This window comes from Desmodus rotundus, chromosome 4 (assembly GCF_022682495.2).
Source record: "Desmodus rotundus isolate HL8 chromosome 4, HLdesRot8A.1, whole genome shotgun sequence".
NCBI classification, from domain to species: domain Eukaryota; kingdom Metazoa; phylum Chordata; class Mammalia; order Chiroptera; family Phyllostomidae; genus Desmodus; species Desmodus rotundus.
In genome coordinates this window covers 117,496,770-117,514,094 of record NC_071390.1, presented here as the reverse complement: position 1 = coordinate 117,514,094, position 17,325 = coordinate 117,496,770, and the positions used below count along the sequence as shown (strand labels likewise).

The following is a 17,325-nucleotide window of genomic DNA, read 5'->3' as shown; positions in this document are numbered from 1 at the left end:
GCACCTAGTTAAAGTTTTCCAGTGTCTTTGGTGCTCCTGTAACTTACATTTAGATGAGATTTGATAACAGGCTGGTGAAGAGAAGCCTAGGAGTGAGAACATATGTCTTTGGTGTCTCTGTGTGTGTGTGTGTGTATCCTGATTTAAAAAGCCCTTGGATCCGTAGATCTTGTATAGTCAATTAAGAGTCGGTTATACATTGATTATGACCATTATTTGAACACTTTTCAGTAGTTGTGGCTACTGAGCTTTTGCTCATAGTAATATCACTAGAATGATATCACTTCTTGAGAGCAGGGAGTTTTAGTGTGTTTATTCACTGCTAACTCTAGTTCCTAAGATAGTGCATATATAGTATTTTATAATTATTTGTGGAATACGTGAATGGGTAAAATCTATAGTATCATATATCCTTCTGGATAGGAGGGATGACTTATTTAAAAATAATGACTTTTCTTTGACTTGTTTTTCTGTTAACTTCTAAACTGTAACCCTGCAAAGTACCTACCAATAGTTCAAAGAGGGCTCTGTTGGGAAGGAAAAATTTTTCTTCTACCCTTTTAGTTTATTTTGGCCTGTCTGATAATTACACATAAGGCAGACTAACAGGAGAAAAATAAATTTAATTACATACCTATAGGAGTCTTGTAAAAAAAAATATGAGAATCAGCCCTGGCTGGTGTGCCTCAGTGGATTGAGTGCTGGCCTGAGAACCAAAGGGTCGCTGGTTCCATTCCCAGTCAAGGCACATCCCTGGGTTGCAGGCTGGGTCCCTGGTTAGCGGCATGCGACAGGCAACCACACATCAATGTTTCTCTCCCTCTCTTTCTCCCTCCCTTGCCCTCTCTCTAAAAATAAATAAATAAAATCTTAAAAAAACTATGAGAATCACGAGCAAGTTGTTCACTTTAGGCTTACACAACACTCTGCAGTGAAGAATGGGACAGGGGCATGGACTTCCACAGGAAGAGGGACATTTACAGGACATTAAGAAAAGCAGATGTTCAGATGTTTGCCCTGCCACACACATGGGTCACTCAGATACCAGTGATCCCTGGAGATTTCAAGAGACTCTCTGGCACCTGCAATCATAGGCAGACCAGCAGTGAGTGACAGAAAATAAAGTTAAAAGTCAGACTTCTATAGGCACAGTCAGTAAGAAGATACAAGATACAAGAAACATTGTACATAGGACAAGATGCCACAGCATAAAAGAACAATGATTTTGAATGAGTTGACTAGATAATAGGCCTGAAAAAATTGTTTTGCCTAAATTTCCTAGAAACTTCATGAAATTTTTATTCATTTGGAGGTGTGGAGACCTAAGGCAGCAGTGTGCCCCTAAAAAAGACTGAAAACCCCACCACAAGGACTAAGTGCAGACATATCTCCCAGCTCGCTCTTGGTGCCGCCTTTAACGAGCATGCCAATGATCGGCGTTGGTCATTTTTGTTTGGCATATTTGGCCAGGGGTCAGTAAACCCTGGCTCATAGTCTAGATGTGGCCTGCTGTCTGTTTCATAAAGTTTTCCTGGAACAAAACCATGCCTATTCATATAGACTGGTGGTCCATGGCTGCTTTTGCACTTCAGTGAAACAGTTGACAAGTTGTGACAGACTATATGACTCACGAAGTCTAAAGTATTGTATTTACTTGCTGGCCCTTTACGGGAAACATTTGTTAATCATTGTTCTTGGCTGAAAAATGCTGAGACAACTACGTGGGAAGCATTATGGTACAAATATTTCTAATATCAACTGTTTGGAACAAACTAACATAAAGGCAGCAACAACAATATCCACCCACATGCATTTATAACAAATCTACCTTGAGGAGTATATGGCTTCTCTTTGAAGCCAAAATTCTTGTTAACACAGCTCTAAGCTTTGTTCCTGAGGCTGTGTCAGATTTCAGTTTGTATTCCTGAAGCATCAGAGGTGAAGATGTTTATAAGCAAGGATATACGAGGTCTGTCCAGAACGTATCCAACCATGTAATATGAAAAATAGAGACATTTATTGAAGAAGATACAAGATACAAGAAACATTGTACATAGGACAAGATGCCTCAGTCTTCTTTAAAGTAGGCACCTTGGGACCTCACACAGTTTTCCCAATCGCCATCAGCTTCCCCATTGTATTTTCCTGAACCTCATCGATGGTCTGAAATCTCTTCCCTTTCAAAGGCGATTTTAGTTTTGGGAAAAGCCAGAAGTCACAGGGTACCAAATAAGCGTTGTAGGGGTGCTGAGTCACCAAAAACTTCTGCACGAGACGTGATGCATGAGCAGGTGCACTGTCGTGATGAAGCTGCCAATCACCAGTTGCCCATAGCTGCAGCCTTCTGAATCATCCGAATAGTTTCTGTGGAGGAATGTTCAAGCTTAACGCAAAATCTGATGCTGATTCATTGTTCTGCTCACTCAGTACGGCCACACAGCACACATGCTCACTCAATGGCATCCACCACCCCAATTGATCAGGACAGTGAAGTCGTCATTTTTCACGGATGTGCATTCTAGTGTATTCTCCTCGGCTGTCAGGTTACATCAATGTTGCACAAACCATTCTCATTATATTAATAATGGCTGGATTTTTTTCCAGACAAAACAAGTATGTTAGTTGGTAACAGAAATCCAACAAAGTTGAGAAAATATTTTTGTATATTTATATATCAATCCTTGATGACAGTCTTCAACAGAATAAGCCATCTGTATTTCACAATGTTTGTTCAAAGAACTTACACTAAGTGACTCAGAAAAGATTAACACTCATTCCAAATTTACCCTTTGGCTTCAAACAGGACACTAGCCAGAACTCAGCTGTTCGTGGTGCCAGGTGAAGTTTAAATCTGCATGCTGTCTTCTGGTCCCAGTTTTTGTGGTTGCTAAAGTCAAAGGGTGGGGTATGCGACTATGCCAGTCATTAGGTTATTGTACATCAGCTCTAAAGCCATCCTTCCAGACTCTGTGATGCTAGAACTCATTCCTACTTGGCCAGCTGGCTTCCTGAAGGTCTGCCAATAGGATGTGTTAAGAAGACACTGCAAGGCAAGGACATGAAGGAGGACCTACTCCTATGTGCTTAATGGTCCTTTCGGCAGTGCCCCAGCAATGCCTCTCTCTACCTGGTGGTAGCAGCTGACGCCAGTCTCCACTTTGTCACACATTCTCGGAACTGCCTCGCTGTGCTCCCTCAGACCCACCAGTCCCACGCAGAGAGCAGCCCCCCTCAGAGGTTTGAGCCCCAGCTTTCCAGGGCCTCTCCTCCAAACTTCTAGCTTCTGACAATGCTGATCCTTTGCTCCCCGTGACCAAGGGGTAATACCTACATCCTGAAGTTACCATCTCTGCGTTACCTCATTGTTCCCTTTCTGCTTCTTGCAGTTTTCCAATATTGGTTTGGCCAGTTTCTCACATTAAATTCTCTTTGGTACAATTCCTAGTGAGTCTTGTGTTTTCCAGATGAGACCCTGACGCATACAGGGAATACGTCACAGAACCAACGTTTGACACAGAGGCAGAAGAGGCAGAAAGAAAATGGATCTGCCAATGCACAGACTTGCTGTGCTTCTTTGGCAAGATTATTTCCCTTCTCTAAACCTCTCATTAAGGTTTGCTGAATAGCTACCAAGCCTTGTATTCAGAATTACTAAACATGCCAAAGGGAGCTTCTTAAAGAAAAAAGAATCAGTAAATAAATATTCTCAAATGCTATATGAGGTACTGTTGGAGGGCATTGATGTATGGGTCTCAGAATAATTTTATTTGTTAAATTTCTTTCATTTATTTATTTATTATTTTCTTATTTTTAGAGAGAGGGGAAAGGAGGGAGAAAGAGGCAGAGAAACATCAATGTGTGACAGAAATATTGATTGGTTGCCTTCAAATGCCCCCGGCCGGCAACCTGGCCCACGACCCAGCAGGTGTCCTGACCAGGAATAGAACAGGGCACCTTTTGGTTCGCAGGATGACACCCAACCCACTGAGCCACACCAGTCAGGCCTATTTGCTAAATTTTTAAAAATTTAATTCTTTTAATAACAAAATACATGTATATAACCTTAATGTTTTTAAATCCCTGGTACATGCTGTACTAGTTTGCCGGGGCTGCCATAACAAAGTAGCACAGACCAGATGGCTGATGCAGCAGAAATGCCTTTTCTCATAGTCCTGGAGGCCAGACGTCTAAGGTCAGTGTGCCAGCAGGTGTTTGGTTTTTTTCCCGAGGCTTCTCTCCTTGGGTTTCAGATGGCCACTTTCTCTCTGACTCCATCTTAACTTAATTACCATTGTAAAGTCATTATCTCAAAATATAGTTGCATTCGGAGGTACATTTGGAGGTACCGGTGGTTAGGACTTCAACATGAGTTTAGGGGAGACATAATTCAGCCCCTAACACATGCAAGGTTTGTTAAGAAGAAACACAACGAGCTGCTCCTGCTCTTGCCCTCCTGCCTCATCTCCTAGTTTCCAGAAGAAACCAACTTGCACTGTTGTAATTATTTGGATGTTTATTTTCACATCTCTAAATAATATGTATAACTGCCTCCTCTTGGTTTTTCAGGTTAGATGTTCATCCCTTGTATTTCACGAAGAAAGATTTAACTCTTTCTCGTCTCCTCTCCCTCTCACTCCCCATGTGTACATTTCCTCCCCCGTTCTCCCCAAATAGTTCATCATAATTTCGGTTAGACCAGTGATTGACATTTACAATAGTGAACAACTTTGTTTTTCCTGAAGCCAATAACTGTCTTTTTCACTTTTCTTAATTTTCTTTTTCCCCTTAATATTATTATATATTTGCAATACAGATAATCAAGACTGGTGATATAAGAAACTTTAAAAAAATCATACTGTCTTCATTAAGGGTTTTCCTCTGCGAAGCACAATACCATCCCTCAACTTTTTCGCTTCTTCGGTACAAAATCACTTTGCTGTGATAATCACGTGGCTCTCCTTCCCAGTCAACACTTAGAGCTCCTGACACTCCATCTCTGAGTGGCAAGGGTTATCGTCCTTGTCTGCTATAATCAACAATAAAACCATTCGTCTGCAAGAATTTAGGTAGGAAGTAGTAAAGGCAATATTGCTAAAAACTTGAGCCTACTGTAAGTCGTCTACTATTTTCTAGCAAAGCAACTGGCACGGGCTTAATATGGTCTCTTTTCCTCTTCTGTTTCCTTTTCCAGTCAGTAGCTCAAAGAAAAGATGGAGTCATTGTGTTTTAAAATCCAGCCGGACTTTGTATGGTAACTATTTTGGATAAACAATGCAGGGTCCCACTGAAGTTATTCAAATCTCATGCAAAACTCTGATGCATGCCTCATCATACTAGACAATTCGGTCATTTTCCATATTTAAAAATTCTCACACTAAAGTGGCAGTAGTTACTCTTCATTATTTTAGCATCTGACCTCAGGGACTTAGACATACAATCGCCATTCAAGTCTGAGTTTTGGCCATGTAGTCGTGCCAGGTATTTTCTGAATGAGCAATTTGTGTGTGTGTGCCTTTTGTTTGTGCCTTTTGGTTTTTAAAAAACTTATTTACCTGGTGCACAAACAATCTTTAAATATTTTTAACCATTTGAAGAATACCACTAACACACTATTTGGTGTTAGCTCAACAGTCACTCTGCATGGAGAATTAAAGAACCCTAAATGCTATAAATGTCTTGCTTCACAAAGTGTAATTATAATGGAAGGATCTACTGCATCTCTAAAAGAAAAAGAATTACACGGCAACTTTTATCCAATAGCAACTACTATATAGAAGAGGAATGATAGGGGAAAAAAATGAACTCACAAAAATATACTAAAAAATCTGACACTCTTTCGCAGGACCTGTCAAAGTTTTAGTGTTTAATATTTAATAGCACAACTGATCAATGTCCAAGATGGGAAGTTACCATGTGCAAGAAACTGGCAGGAAAATCCCTCTAGAAACTAACTATATATACTATGTGATAAGAAGAATGCACACTTTATAATATAAAAACTGCCTGTACATAGTAGTTAGATGCAAAAAGCCGTTTGGTCTTCTCTTGGCTTGTAAAAACAACGTTCCCGATTTCAGTGTGAATTAGCAACCTTCAGCTCTTCTGTGTAGCAGGTACCTTGTTTCCACCTTCCAGGTGTCCCCCGTCCCAGCCCAGCCTGTGTCATGGGGTCTGCAATGTTTTTCTCCAGGTCATCAGTGCGACTACTCGTGTCATCAATTCTTCCCCTGACTGTGGGACGTACGTAGTCTGAAATTTATCTCGTGTCTGTCGCAGGCATGTCTGCACCACTGAGGTGAGATCCTGCCTGGTCTTGGGGTCAGTCCCTGCCATCTCTCCGATTCCCAGCTTGGCTGTGGAGTCTCAGTCCATCGCCTACACTTCCGTTTGCCAGTGCAGACGCCCCCAGCCTACTTAGTTTTCTTTGTACTTGTTACTAATCAATCCCCGAACTTACCCCTTTGGTGTAAATCTCATCCCAATGATTGTAAGACACATTTGATATTCTATCTGTATCACCCTCTAGAAATGGTCTCCTGCGGCCTGTTGCTTGTGCCGGGCTGGACAGGCTGAGCTCTAGGACTGCTGTACTGCTGCCCACTTCCTGCGTCCCATGTCTTCCTCGTTTGGGTCTACTTTGTTCTCGTGATATCAGTTTAACATTTTAAGGATACACTTATTCAGCCAGCATTTATCGAGTGTGTGTCAGGCACAGTGCCAGGCACTAGGAACACAAAAGTCAGAGAAACAGACAGTGTCACTGCCTATAGGCTGGAGATGTTCCGCTCTGTGACAACACAATGTGACCCGAGTTAGGAGCATGCGCCCAGTGGCTTCTTAAGAACAGAATAACTGCCCTCTATACACATCCTCATCTCTTGCCTGGATCACGGCAAAAGTCACCTAATTTGTCTCTGATATATCTCCTGTCTCCTATCCATTCTTCATCCAATCTACTAAAATGTAGTTCAGATCAGAGGCATTCTCTGGCTTAAAGTCCTCCACTGGCTTAACACTGCAACCAGAAAAAAAAAGTCCAAAACCCTTATCATGGCCCACCCAGCCACACCTCATCTCAGCCCCCAAATTCCCTCTCCCGATTCCTTTCCCTCTCCTCCAGGCAGGGCTCCAGCTGATGCACTGGGCTGGCTTTGCTTGTGGATCTCTGACCTTGCTTTTCTTTGAGCCTGGAATACTGTCCCAAGGCCTTCACCAAGTTTCCTTCTTCTCATGCCTCAGCTTTGAGCTCAAATGTCACTTCTAAAGGGCCTATTTTTTTCCCTGAACTCCCAATGGAAAGTCTTCCCTTTCCCCCACCCTTTTCTAACATTTAATTTTAGAAATTGTTGTATTTATTCAGTTGTGGAGTTTCCTGTGTCACCCCATCCCCAACCCCTACACTAGAAAACTTCTTGAGAGTAGGGATTCTTTTGCTGAGTTCAGCCGCCAAAACTCCGTCTGGGACAGAGTAGACGCTGAACAAGTAGGGGTTGACTGACAGAGCCCACAGGGCTTTTTCCCAGGGCTCTTACATAGTCCTTGTTTCCTGCAGGGGGAGATCCTCCTCTTAACCATTTACTCCCATCCTCGTCGGGGTGGGGAAGGGGTGGGGGAGTGGAATAGTAGGGGCTAAGGTGGGTGCGACATCTACTTTCCTTTCTACCCTTTCTCCCCGGCTCCTCCCTCAACCCATCGGTTCCTGCCCCTCTTCTTCCTACTTTAACCTTCATACCACCTCTCCTAGCCCGCCCCTTCCCCGCCCCTCCCTCACCCCAGCCGGCCTGACCTGTGCACGCCCTGCATCTCGCGGGCACCGGAGCGCTCAGTCACCCGTGGCCGGCCGAGGAGGGAGGATGGCTCTCTTGGGGGTGAGCTTGCTGCTGCTGTTCCTGGCCGGGGAGTTGGCAGGTAACGCTCGCCCGCCAGCCTGGTCGGCCAGGACCCCTGGAGGAGTAATGAGTGGGAGTCTCGCTGGCGACTGTCCGGACCCGAGCGTCCCTGGTGTCCCTCCTCGCACTGTTACTGGCAGTTCCTGGTCGAGGAACGTCGGGGTATGGGGGGGTGGCTGAGGAGCCAGGGACCGTCTAGTTCTTGCTTGGGCTTCACTCCCAGCTTGTTCTTAGTGACCTGCTGTCTGCTCTTTCTCCAGATTTTCTGGAGCCCTTTTCTGCAGCCCAAGATAAGGAGTTGGGTTTTTTATCCCACAGTGGCCCTGGTGTTTGGGAATTAGGAATGGTGAATGCCAAGTGCATGGGGAACTCAGGGGCATATGAGAAAGGGCCTTCAGTCCAGACAGACTTGACACATTTTAAAAATGAAGGTAAAATGGTAACCCCTGAAGTTGTGCGTTCGTTACCCTGAGCGGCAGAGGAAAAGAACATGGTAAATTATCAGGAGTTACTACTCTGACTTTTATTTTATAGCTCCATAGTTCTTTCTCAAGCAAACCTAGTGGGTGGCCAGTTATGGAACCCATACCGAATGTTCTTTGTGCATGCCTGCTGGGGGAACTGCCAAAAACAGCTGAGTGCCCTTTGGAGGTGGGTGTGGGGATCAGAGGGGCGGTTCACAGAAGTTAGGCCTTCCAGGGAAAGAAGGAATGGCCTGGAAAAATGACAGGCTGATTTTAAAAGCCCCTTCGGAACAAGAATTGACCTTAATCACATACTTTAAAATGTCTTGTTTTCTTCTTGCAGCCTCTAAAAGCAGTCGATTTGGTCAACCTTCAGAATATAGAACAGTAAGTAGGAAACCACTGGTGCTGTTTCTGCTAATACCCTGAAGCCCACAACAGTTTGGGTTGGGGGCTAGTTTCCAGTTCTGACCTTCCGCTTTTGAAACTGGACTGCTTTGGAAGCCAGAATCTCGGGGAGGCCTTGGCTGAAAATAGCTCATGCCTCGAAGGCCTCAGGGCTTTGTTTCCTTTAACATTTCCTTAAATGATTGAGAAAGTCCTTGGCTTAATAGTTATACTTTGTACTAAACATTTTTTGCACAGTACCTTATCAAATTAAATTCAGCGAAGACCAACCAAACGAGAACAAAGAGAAGCTATTTATTCAGAACTTGCTGTAACAGGGGAGTCAGCCTGGCCACTTGTATTTTGGCAGAAACTCAAAGTGCAGGTCAGGGAATGGGAAAGCTCTGTAGTGGGAGAAAGGAAGGCTTCGGGTGTGCCCTGATTCAAGGCTGTTGGCCTGGGGAAGCTGGAGACTGGCTACTAAAACCAAGCAGTACATGGGCTGGACGTGTGATTGGTTAGGAGCGCATGTCTGACTTTCTCCGACTTGTCCTAAGTTGGAAGCAGGAACAAAAATTAGGGAAGGTGTCAGCTATTAATCAAGTCCTGACCATTTGGGGCCTATTGTTACAGAGGTTATTGTTCAGCTTCCTGGACTGTCACTAGAGCTAGCTGTCTGACTTCTTACAAGTCTGACTTACGGTAGGCTGGCTGCCTGGGCTGGTTATTCCCAATAATGAATTGGTTTCTTGGGAAGGTTGCTGCCGGTTGTGGGTCAGATTTCCATTTTAATGCCTGGTCTGACATTGTCCATTTGTATATTCATTCAATTCTCATAATGACCTTGTAAGATAAATAGATGTTTTTATTTTACATATGGGCATATTGACCTCTGGAGTTAGGTAACTTTGAGTGTTCAGTTCAGATTAGACCTCTTCCAGGAAGCCTTTCCACCCTATTTTCTACTTCCAAAGTAGATATAAATGCACTTTCGGCTTCCATTCAACCTATACTGCATCATCTTCACTATGATAGTATGAAAGGGGAAAATATCTCTCCTCTACCCTTCTGAGTCCTCAGCTGGGGTCCCTAGGACAAAAGGCAAATTAACAAGAGAAAAACAAACAAGTGTATTACCTTGTGCATCGCATGTCCACGTAGGAGCACTCAGAGATGAGTAACTCAAAGAGGCGGCTTAGAACTCCAGTTCACATGTCACCTTTAACGAAGAAGAGTAAATCTGTAGAGAAATGACAGGAAAGTGGTTTACGCTTCCAAGGTGCATCCAACAATGGCACAGTAAATGTACGGTAGAAACTAGCGCGGCAAGGTTTGTCTGCAGATCCCTCTGGGCTGATAAGATTCCAGAGTCTGTCCTTAAGGAGAATTTATGTTCTGCCTTCGGGCAGAAAAGGGGGAGGGTAGAGGGAGCTTCTTCTGGGTTTGCTGCTTTTAAAATTTTTTACATTTTTACTATATTTTTCTTTATTCATTTATTTAAATATCTTATTCTGTATGCTATTACAGTTGTCCCAGTTTTCTCCCTTTGTCCCTATCCACCCAGCCTACCCCCAGTTTGCTGCTTTTAAACTACCTTTAGGTCAAAATTATTTTTATGTCAAGAGCCATCTTTTAGAGGTAACATATTTTGGTTTTCTTTAATAAGAAATGCTTAGATACAACTTCCCGTGTGCCAAGCACTGTTCTAGGCATCTTATATGTGATAACTATGAAGTAGGTATCATTCTTATCCCTTTAGCCACAGTCCCTTGGAAATGGGGGAACTATGGTTCCAACCCAAGCGATCTGACTCCAGATCCAGGGCTCTTCAGCACCCCACCATAGCACTGGATTGTCGTTGCCTGTCTCCCCTGGTAAACTGTACACTCCTGTGGTCAAGGATAATGTGTTACTTGTTATTTAGTGCCCAATCTTCAGCACTGAGGGGGAGCCCAGGAATACTTTTGATCAAATGACTCAATTTTCTTGCGTTTGATTTTCTTTCAGAAAAAGAGGATGATCCTACCTCCATCTCAGGGCTGGGATTAGGTAGGGTAAGGTAAATGAGGTGCCTAGGCTGCAAAATTTAAGGAGACATTCTCAGGAGGCAGTTAACACGGGAACCTGCTCTCTTTGTACAGGATTATTAAATGGATCAATCATCCAAGGGATCTTTGTTTTTCCTTCCCCGTTTCCATTGCCGCTGCTCCAGTTTAGGGCCCCATTACCTCTTAACCTAGACCCGCATAACAGCCCCCTAAGTGGTTTTCCACTTTCCAGCTCCTGCCACACATTGCTGCTGCAATTACTCTTCCAAATCTTTACTCCAAGTACAGCGTGTCCCTGTGCAGAGCCTAGAGACTTCCCAGTGCCCACAGAGAATGTTTCATGTCCTTACCACAGCCTGCCTTTCAACTTGAGCCCTCCTCTGCTCTCTCATAGCTCACGCCCCTCTCTTCTTCCTGAGAGAGTCTTCTGAAGGTCTGAGCAACAGTCTGCCAGGCGTGACTCCCTATAGTTGGTCTCTTGGGTATAATTTAGAGCCTCCCTAGATGATGAACCTATTCCATTTTTTTTCCTTTGGCATAAATTTGGGGAAATGAGTAAAATTAAGGGTTTATGGGGGAATAACTTATTAATGAAATTCTGTGACCTCATCAATAAGGCTGAAAGGTCTTTGTTCATACAGCCTTATGTCTCAGATCAGAGGAAATCCAGCAAGTGAGTAACCCGAATGTCGTAAAGTTACCTGGTAAGTAGCCAAACCGAGCTTTGAAATCAGGAGAATCAGACAGGCTGCAAACAGACTGGAACACCATCATTTCCTTCCAGCCAGGCAGGTTCCCCAAAGATCTGAGGGACATCAAAAGTATTCTGCTTAAAAAAAAAATTCCTTACCTCAGCTCTTCAGAAGTCATATATGAGTCATTCTCTGACATGAAAGCATTTGAAAACTCCTGTTGGATATAAAAAAACGTAACACTCTCAGGCATAGATTGATTTTGAGTAGCTAGTTGCTCACCTCGTCATCTCTGAGACACTGGCACGCAGGCAAGACCTGTCTTGATTATAAAGCGGAGGCAGCAAAGGTCTGGAGCAGAGGGTTCTCTGAAGCTGTGCATCAAGTTCAGTGTCTCTGTGCATCTTCCTTAGCATTCACCAAGTAGTCAGAGTGGACCGAGTGCCAAGACGAGTGGGAGCGGTGGTTCCCTAACCCAGTCCTCCTGACTCAGAATTCAGAGGACTCTAGACACACAGATCCTAACCCTGGAGATTCTGTGATTGAGTAGGTCTTGGGTGAGGCCCTGAATCTGTATTTTTAACAAGCTTCCACCAGGACGTGCCCATTCAGCCCTCCATGGGTCCACCATGTGCTACTTGTTAGCAGTTAAAAACTCATTCAACCTCCCTCCACTTAAGTACCTTGCAAGCAAACGACCCCCGCTTTCTGAGCAATTCCCACAGTGCATGGACCGCCGTATGCTGTAGACAGACTACTCTCTTGTACGCCAGCAGTGGAGCTGCTGCGGCAGCAAACCCACGTGTGTGTGTTCAGAAGCCTGTTAGGCCCGCTGCCAGACTTATTTTAATTAAAAATGTAAAGACAGAATAAACATGAGTATAAAGAAGGAAAGTCGTAGCTCATGTGAGAACTGTGCTGAATGCTTTTAAAAGACTTGCTAAAAGACAACTTGCTAAATAAAAAAAAAAAATTGCTGTTGAATTAGGTGAAGGTAAAAAACTGTAAAAATTTTTTTAATCGTACATTAGGTTGCTTTGCAATTGCCTTTAAATCTCACTGTGTTTTAAAACAGTGGTTCCCATCTTGGGGTGGTTTTGCTCCCAGAGGAAATTATGACAGCTGTTTTTGACTAGGAAAGAGAGGACAAGGATGTGACCAAACATTCTACAAGACAAAAGGACAGCCTCCCACAGAGAAGACTCACCTGGTTCCCACCTGCAACAGGAATTGAGAAATCCTTTTTTAAAAAAACCTAGACAGGAATTCCTAAGTGATTTATTTATGAGTTTTGCAGTGATAACACACAGAACTCTAATTAGTTGAAACATTCAAAGGAAAGGTCTTATCTCCTTTATTAGTTAAGATCAGATTCAGCTGCAAGTAACAAGGGCTCAAAATAACAGTGCACAGTGGCGCCCTCCTGGGATGTGACCTTTGTCCTTCTGGTCCTCCACGTGCCTAGCAGCAGGATGGAGGAGTGGACAAAGAAAAACACAAATTGAGGGAAGCGGAAGACAGGTAATGGGTTTTTCGCTTTTGTTTTTGTTTGTTTTTAAATGAGGTTCCCAGAAGCTACTGCACAATAATTCCACATATGTCCCCTTGGACTCATCTTAATTATATGGTCATATGTAGCACGACAGTTGACCAAATGCATTGCTATTCATTCTCTTACATCAGAAGACTGGCGATTTTGTTTCCATTTATGTTTTAAGATAAAATGCTTAGGGTCTGTATTATTTTTTTTATTATGGTTTCCTTGCTTTCATTAGCTTTTTCCATTAAATGGCTAACTACCACTTGTCCCAGTCATTGGATAAGAGGGCGTCTACTCTGCCTGGGAGAGCAGCCCGACACGGCATCATCTCTGGGGCTGGCGCAGCACAAACACAGTGTGCCCCTGAATGAGGCGAAGAGTGCAGAACAGAGGATGGGAAGGGCTGACAAAACCTCTTTTACTTCAGAGTGTGGCCCACGGCCAGCCCTGCTTAGGTCTTTTTAAACCCAGAAAATATCGATAAAAGGTGTATTTCATTTATCCAGGGTGTTGAAATGGGTGGCTCCATTTCCTCTGAAGTGAAGAAAAGTGACCACCATTGACTAAGACAAACAAAATGCCTTAAGTCTTGGGGGAGTCAGCATTCATATGAGGATTTTTGACCGCATTGGGGGTTTGTGCTCCTAACCCTCCTGCATTGTTCAAGGGCCAACTGTACATGTAAATGTATGACTGTAAAACAGGAACACAGCAGGCCGTGTATTTAACCTTTTGTTAAAGTGGGACTCTGCACACTGTGACCAGCTCTAGTCCAGGCCTTGCTGGACACTAGTGGCTAAGAGAAACACATATTACCTTTCTGGCCTCAATTCCATCAAATCAGACACTTGAGTTCATGACCCCATATCAGTTTCTTCGGGCTGCCATGACAGAATACCACAAACTGGGGTGATTTAGCAACAGAAATTGATTGCCTCACAGTTCTGGAGGCTAGAAGTCCAAAATCAAGGTGTTGGCAGGGTTGGCTCCTTCTAAGGGCTGTGAGGGAGAATCGGTTCCGTGCCTCTCCTAGCTTCCAGTGGCCTTGGACATCCCTTTGCTTGTAAAAATGGTGTTCTGTCTTCACATGATCCTTCCCTTAGTGAGTCACTTTGTGTCCAATTTTTCCCTTTTTATAAGGACATCAGTCATACTGGTTTGGGGCCCACTCTATAACCTCATTTGAACTTGATTGCTACATAAAGACCCTATTTCCAAATAAGGTCACGTTCTGAGGTACTGGGGGTTAAGACGTTAATGTATCTTTTGGGGGCAGAAACAATTAAACCCATAGCAACTCCTAAGGTCCAGTTCTGAACCTGCTGCTTTCTTTAGTGCTGGTGGTTAAATGCCAGTATCTTCAAAAGTCCAAACTAAAAAATTAGGTTCCCAAGTGTGTCTTGGCATTATGCCAAGGGGTTAAGGTTGAACGTAATAGAACATCCACATAGAGATAGTAGGAAGTGCAAATTATGAAGCTAGAGGATAATAAAGTAGACATGGCGGCATGCCTTCGGCTTTCATGTGAAAATCAGCAGAACGAACCTTCCTCAGAAAACCTTTTATTACGTAGTAGGTATTGAAGCAATGCGCCTGATTTCTGCAATAAAAAAATCATTTTGTGTGTGTGTGGGGGAAATAAATATTTTTCTATCGTGTTTCTAGGAAATCTAAGGACACTTGGGGATTTGTCCGCCCTCAACTATTTTGTGATGAGGGTGTTTCAAGTTGTTCTCTAATTTTTGTCTTCCTTTTTCTTTTCTAGCCAAACTGTTATCAGTATAGATTGCCAGGATGTCCCAGAGACTTTAACCCTGTATGTGGAAGCGACATGTCCACTTATCCCAACGAGTGCACTCTGTGCATGAAAATCAGGTAAATTTATTTATTTCAGAGAGAGCAGAAGGGAATGAAAAAGAGAGGGAGAGAAACATCAGTGTGTGGTTGTCTCTCATGCGCCCCCTACTGGGGACCTGGCCTGCAACCCAGGCATGTGCCCTGACCAGGGATCAAACCAGCAACCTTTTGGTTCGTAGGCTGGCACTTGTCCACTAAGCCACACCAGCCAGGACAGAATAGCCACACTTTCTTTAGTCTTTCTTGAATTTTGATTCCTTAAGAAGTAGTGGCTCTTTTCTTGGATATAAGATTCACACATGACGTAAGTGGTTCTGTTTTCAGACTGATGTTCAAAAATACACGGACTCCTTCAGTGCATTTTCCAGGTTGAAGTTGGAGAGTGACGTGTGCAACTGTAGACCAGATAATCAAGTTCTGTTACTTTCCATGGATGGGTGACTTTCCAAAGTTAAGGATATGTTAATAGTTAAACTCTGTGGAATATTAAATGTTCTTTGAAATTCAGAGGGCACGTGCCAGTGACTTGCATACCCTACGGCGTTACGTATTTTGCCACGTGTAATGCGCACTTTCTTGCCCAAATTTGTGAGGGAAAGATAAGGATGTGCGTTATACATGGACAGTATTAAAACATGGGTGTGCAGTATTCACGGCAAAATACAGTAGTTGGGAAATAGATCTGAATAACTCTACCCAGAGAATGCTGAGTAGTAAATGCATTACACCTGGTGCCTTTCATATGACACACCTGGCCAAGTGACTGGTGACTCGTCCTCCAGGTATGTATTTCAGGGGCCCATTCTCTGACTTTCATTTTCAGAGAGCTACCTGGGTCTTCTCAGAGTGATTCTTTGGGGTTAGTGCCCTGTGCCCTACGGTTAGAGGAAAAAATGGCAGAGTTGGGGCTGTCACCCTCATTGTTTTCTTCATTTAGCTGCAAAAATGATTACATAAACATCACCCAAGAAGGAATGTAATGTACAGTGGCATGAGTCTTTTTAATACAAATACGGGGACGGTGTCAGTATGGTAGGTGATAAATGTGTCTTTATGGTTGTCCAATTTGCAGGGAAGATGGTCGTAATATTAAAATAATCCGAGATGGACCGTGCTGATGGAGCAGTTTACGGAAGAGAAGTTGGAGAAACCACCTTCACTGCACACTAGATGAATTTCATTTCCCCTTTTTCTCTTTTCCTGTGTTTCTTTGCATGAGACTTGTTAACCTACATTTTCTGAGAGGAGGTGTGGAAGACAGCCTTGTGCAGGATCTGATAATAAAAGCAAAAAACAAAACAAAACAAAAAATTCTTATTTCTTGAGCTGAGCTAGTTGCTCAGATGACTTATGCATTGCTTTGTTTAGTTGGAATAAAATCAGCTGTATTCAGTTACTGCTGTTCTCTGGTGAATATCCATTCTCACTCAGCAGCCTCTGGGTGGCTCTTCACCTGTCAGGCAAAGGTGAATTTCCCTGTGGGAGAAGTGGAGTCACTGTTGACAGCCAAGGTTTATTCTAGTTCACCATTTCCCTGAATCTTGGATAGTAATATGTAACTAGTACAGTTATTCACACATGGGGAATAACTGTGAAATAGATGGAGCTGACTTTAGCCACCCAAGCTGGTCATGTCAAAAAATTATGCAAGGAAAATATTTACTAGATTCGGTAACTTCTTTCAGTACAGTTTTCCTTCTGGGTTAACTCAGGCTTTGGCTTTGTCCTCCTTTTAGAGCAGTGGTTCTTAACCCCAGGGGGACTTCCCCCAGGGGACAGTAGGCAGAGTGTTTGGAGGCACTTTTGGTGTCACACCTGGAGGGTAGATGCTGCTGACATCTAGTGGTTAGAGGCCACCACTGCCGCCGAACATCCTGCAGTGCCCGGGACAGCTGCGAAGAATTCTAATAAAACGTCAGTAGTGTTAACGTGGAGACACCCTGTTTTAGAATTTGACACAACATAGAGAATAAATGTGACCAGAGAATAATTTGGCATAATATTGTGTTCCAGGTTGAGGAATTTTTAGTCAAGTCCGGGGTTTAAGTATGTTATACTGTATATAGCACCAGGAAACCATGAGACATGGCTTAAGAGATGTCTGGGAGAGTGTGCAGTGGAAGGAATGTGGCTTTTGGGGGTCATCTAAACCCGAGTTCAAATTCTGATCCCAACACCTACTTGTACTTCAGTTTTCTCCTTTGGAAATGGGGATAATGCTCAATTTATGGAGCTATTGCAAGGACACCGCTTAGCACAGTGCTTGAGACATAGACACCACAGAGATAGTAGCTACTATTATTTCAAGCACCCTCCTTAGAAAGAAACTGAGGCCCACAGAAGCAAACCAACTTGCACAAGGTTATATTACACATTTGAAGTAGCCTGGACTAGAAGCCTGGTCTCCAAATTCCCAGTCCTCTGTTCTTACAAGGAATAGAAGCAATG

At 43.5% G+C, this 17,325-nt stretch overlaps 1 protein-coding gene and 1 pseudogene across 1 annotated transcript; one reads left to right on the top strand and one right to left on the bottom strand.

Moving 5' to 3' along the window:
- Nucleotides 1-6,093: 6,093 nt before the first annotated feature.
- LOC128780643 (heat shock factor-binding protein 1 pseudogene) lies at nucleotides 6,094-6,333 on the bottom strand (annotated as a pseudogene).
- Nucleotides 6,334-7,783: 1,450 nt separating this feature from the next.
- Nucleotides 7,784-16,264, top strand: SPINK2 (serine peptidase inhibitor Kazal type 2). The gene is made up of 4 exons (XM_024578960.4): nucleotides 7,784-7,908; nucleotides 8,697-8,740; nucleotides 14,786-14,895; nucleotides 15,950-16,264. The coding sequence occupies exons 1-4, from the start codon at nucleotides 7,854-7,856 to the stop codon at nucleotides 15,993-15,995; spliced, it is 255 nt and encodes an 84-aa protein (XP_024434728.1). The 5' UTR covers nucleotides 7,784-7,853; the 3' UTR covers nucleotides 15,996-16,264.
- The last annotated feature ends 1,061 nt before the right edge of the window (nucleotides 16,265-17,325 follow it).

Bases quoted from the DNA above. Each gene is read 5' to 3' on its own strand.
- SPINK2 (XM_024578960.4), top strand. From the start codon at position 7,854: ATGGCTCTCTTGGGGGTGAGCTTGCTGCTGCTGTTCCTGGCCGGGGAG. The intron at 7,909-8,696 runs GTAACGCTCGCC...TTCTTCTTGCAG, and splicing joins CCTGGCCGGGGAGTTGGCAG to CCTCTAAAAGCAGTCGATTT. The intron at 14,896-15,949 runs GTAAATTTATTT...TCCAATTTGCAG, and splicing joins ACTCTGTGCATGAAAATCAG to GGAAGATGGTCGTAATATTA.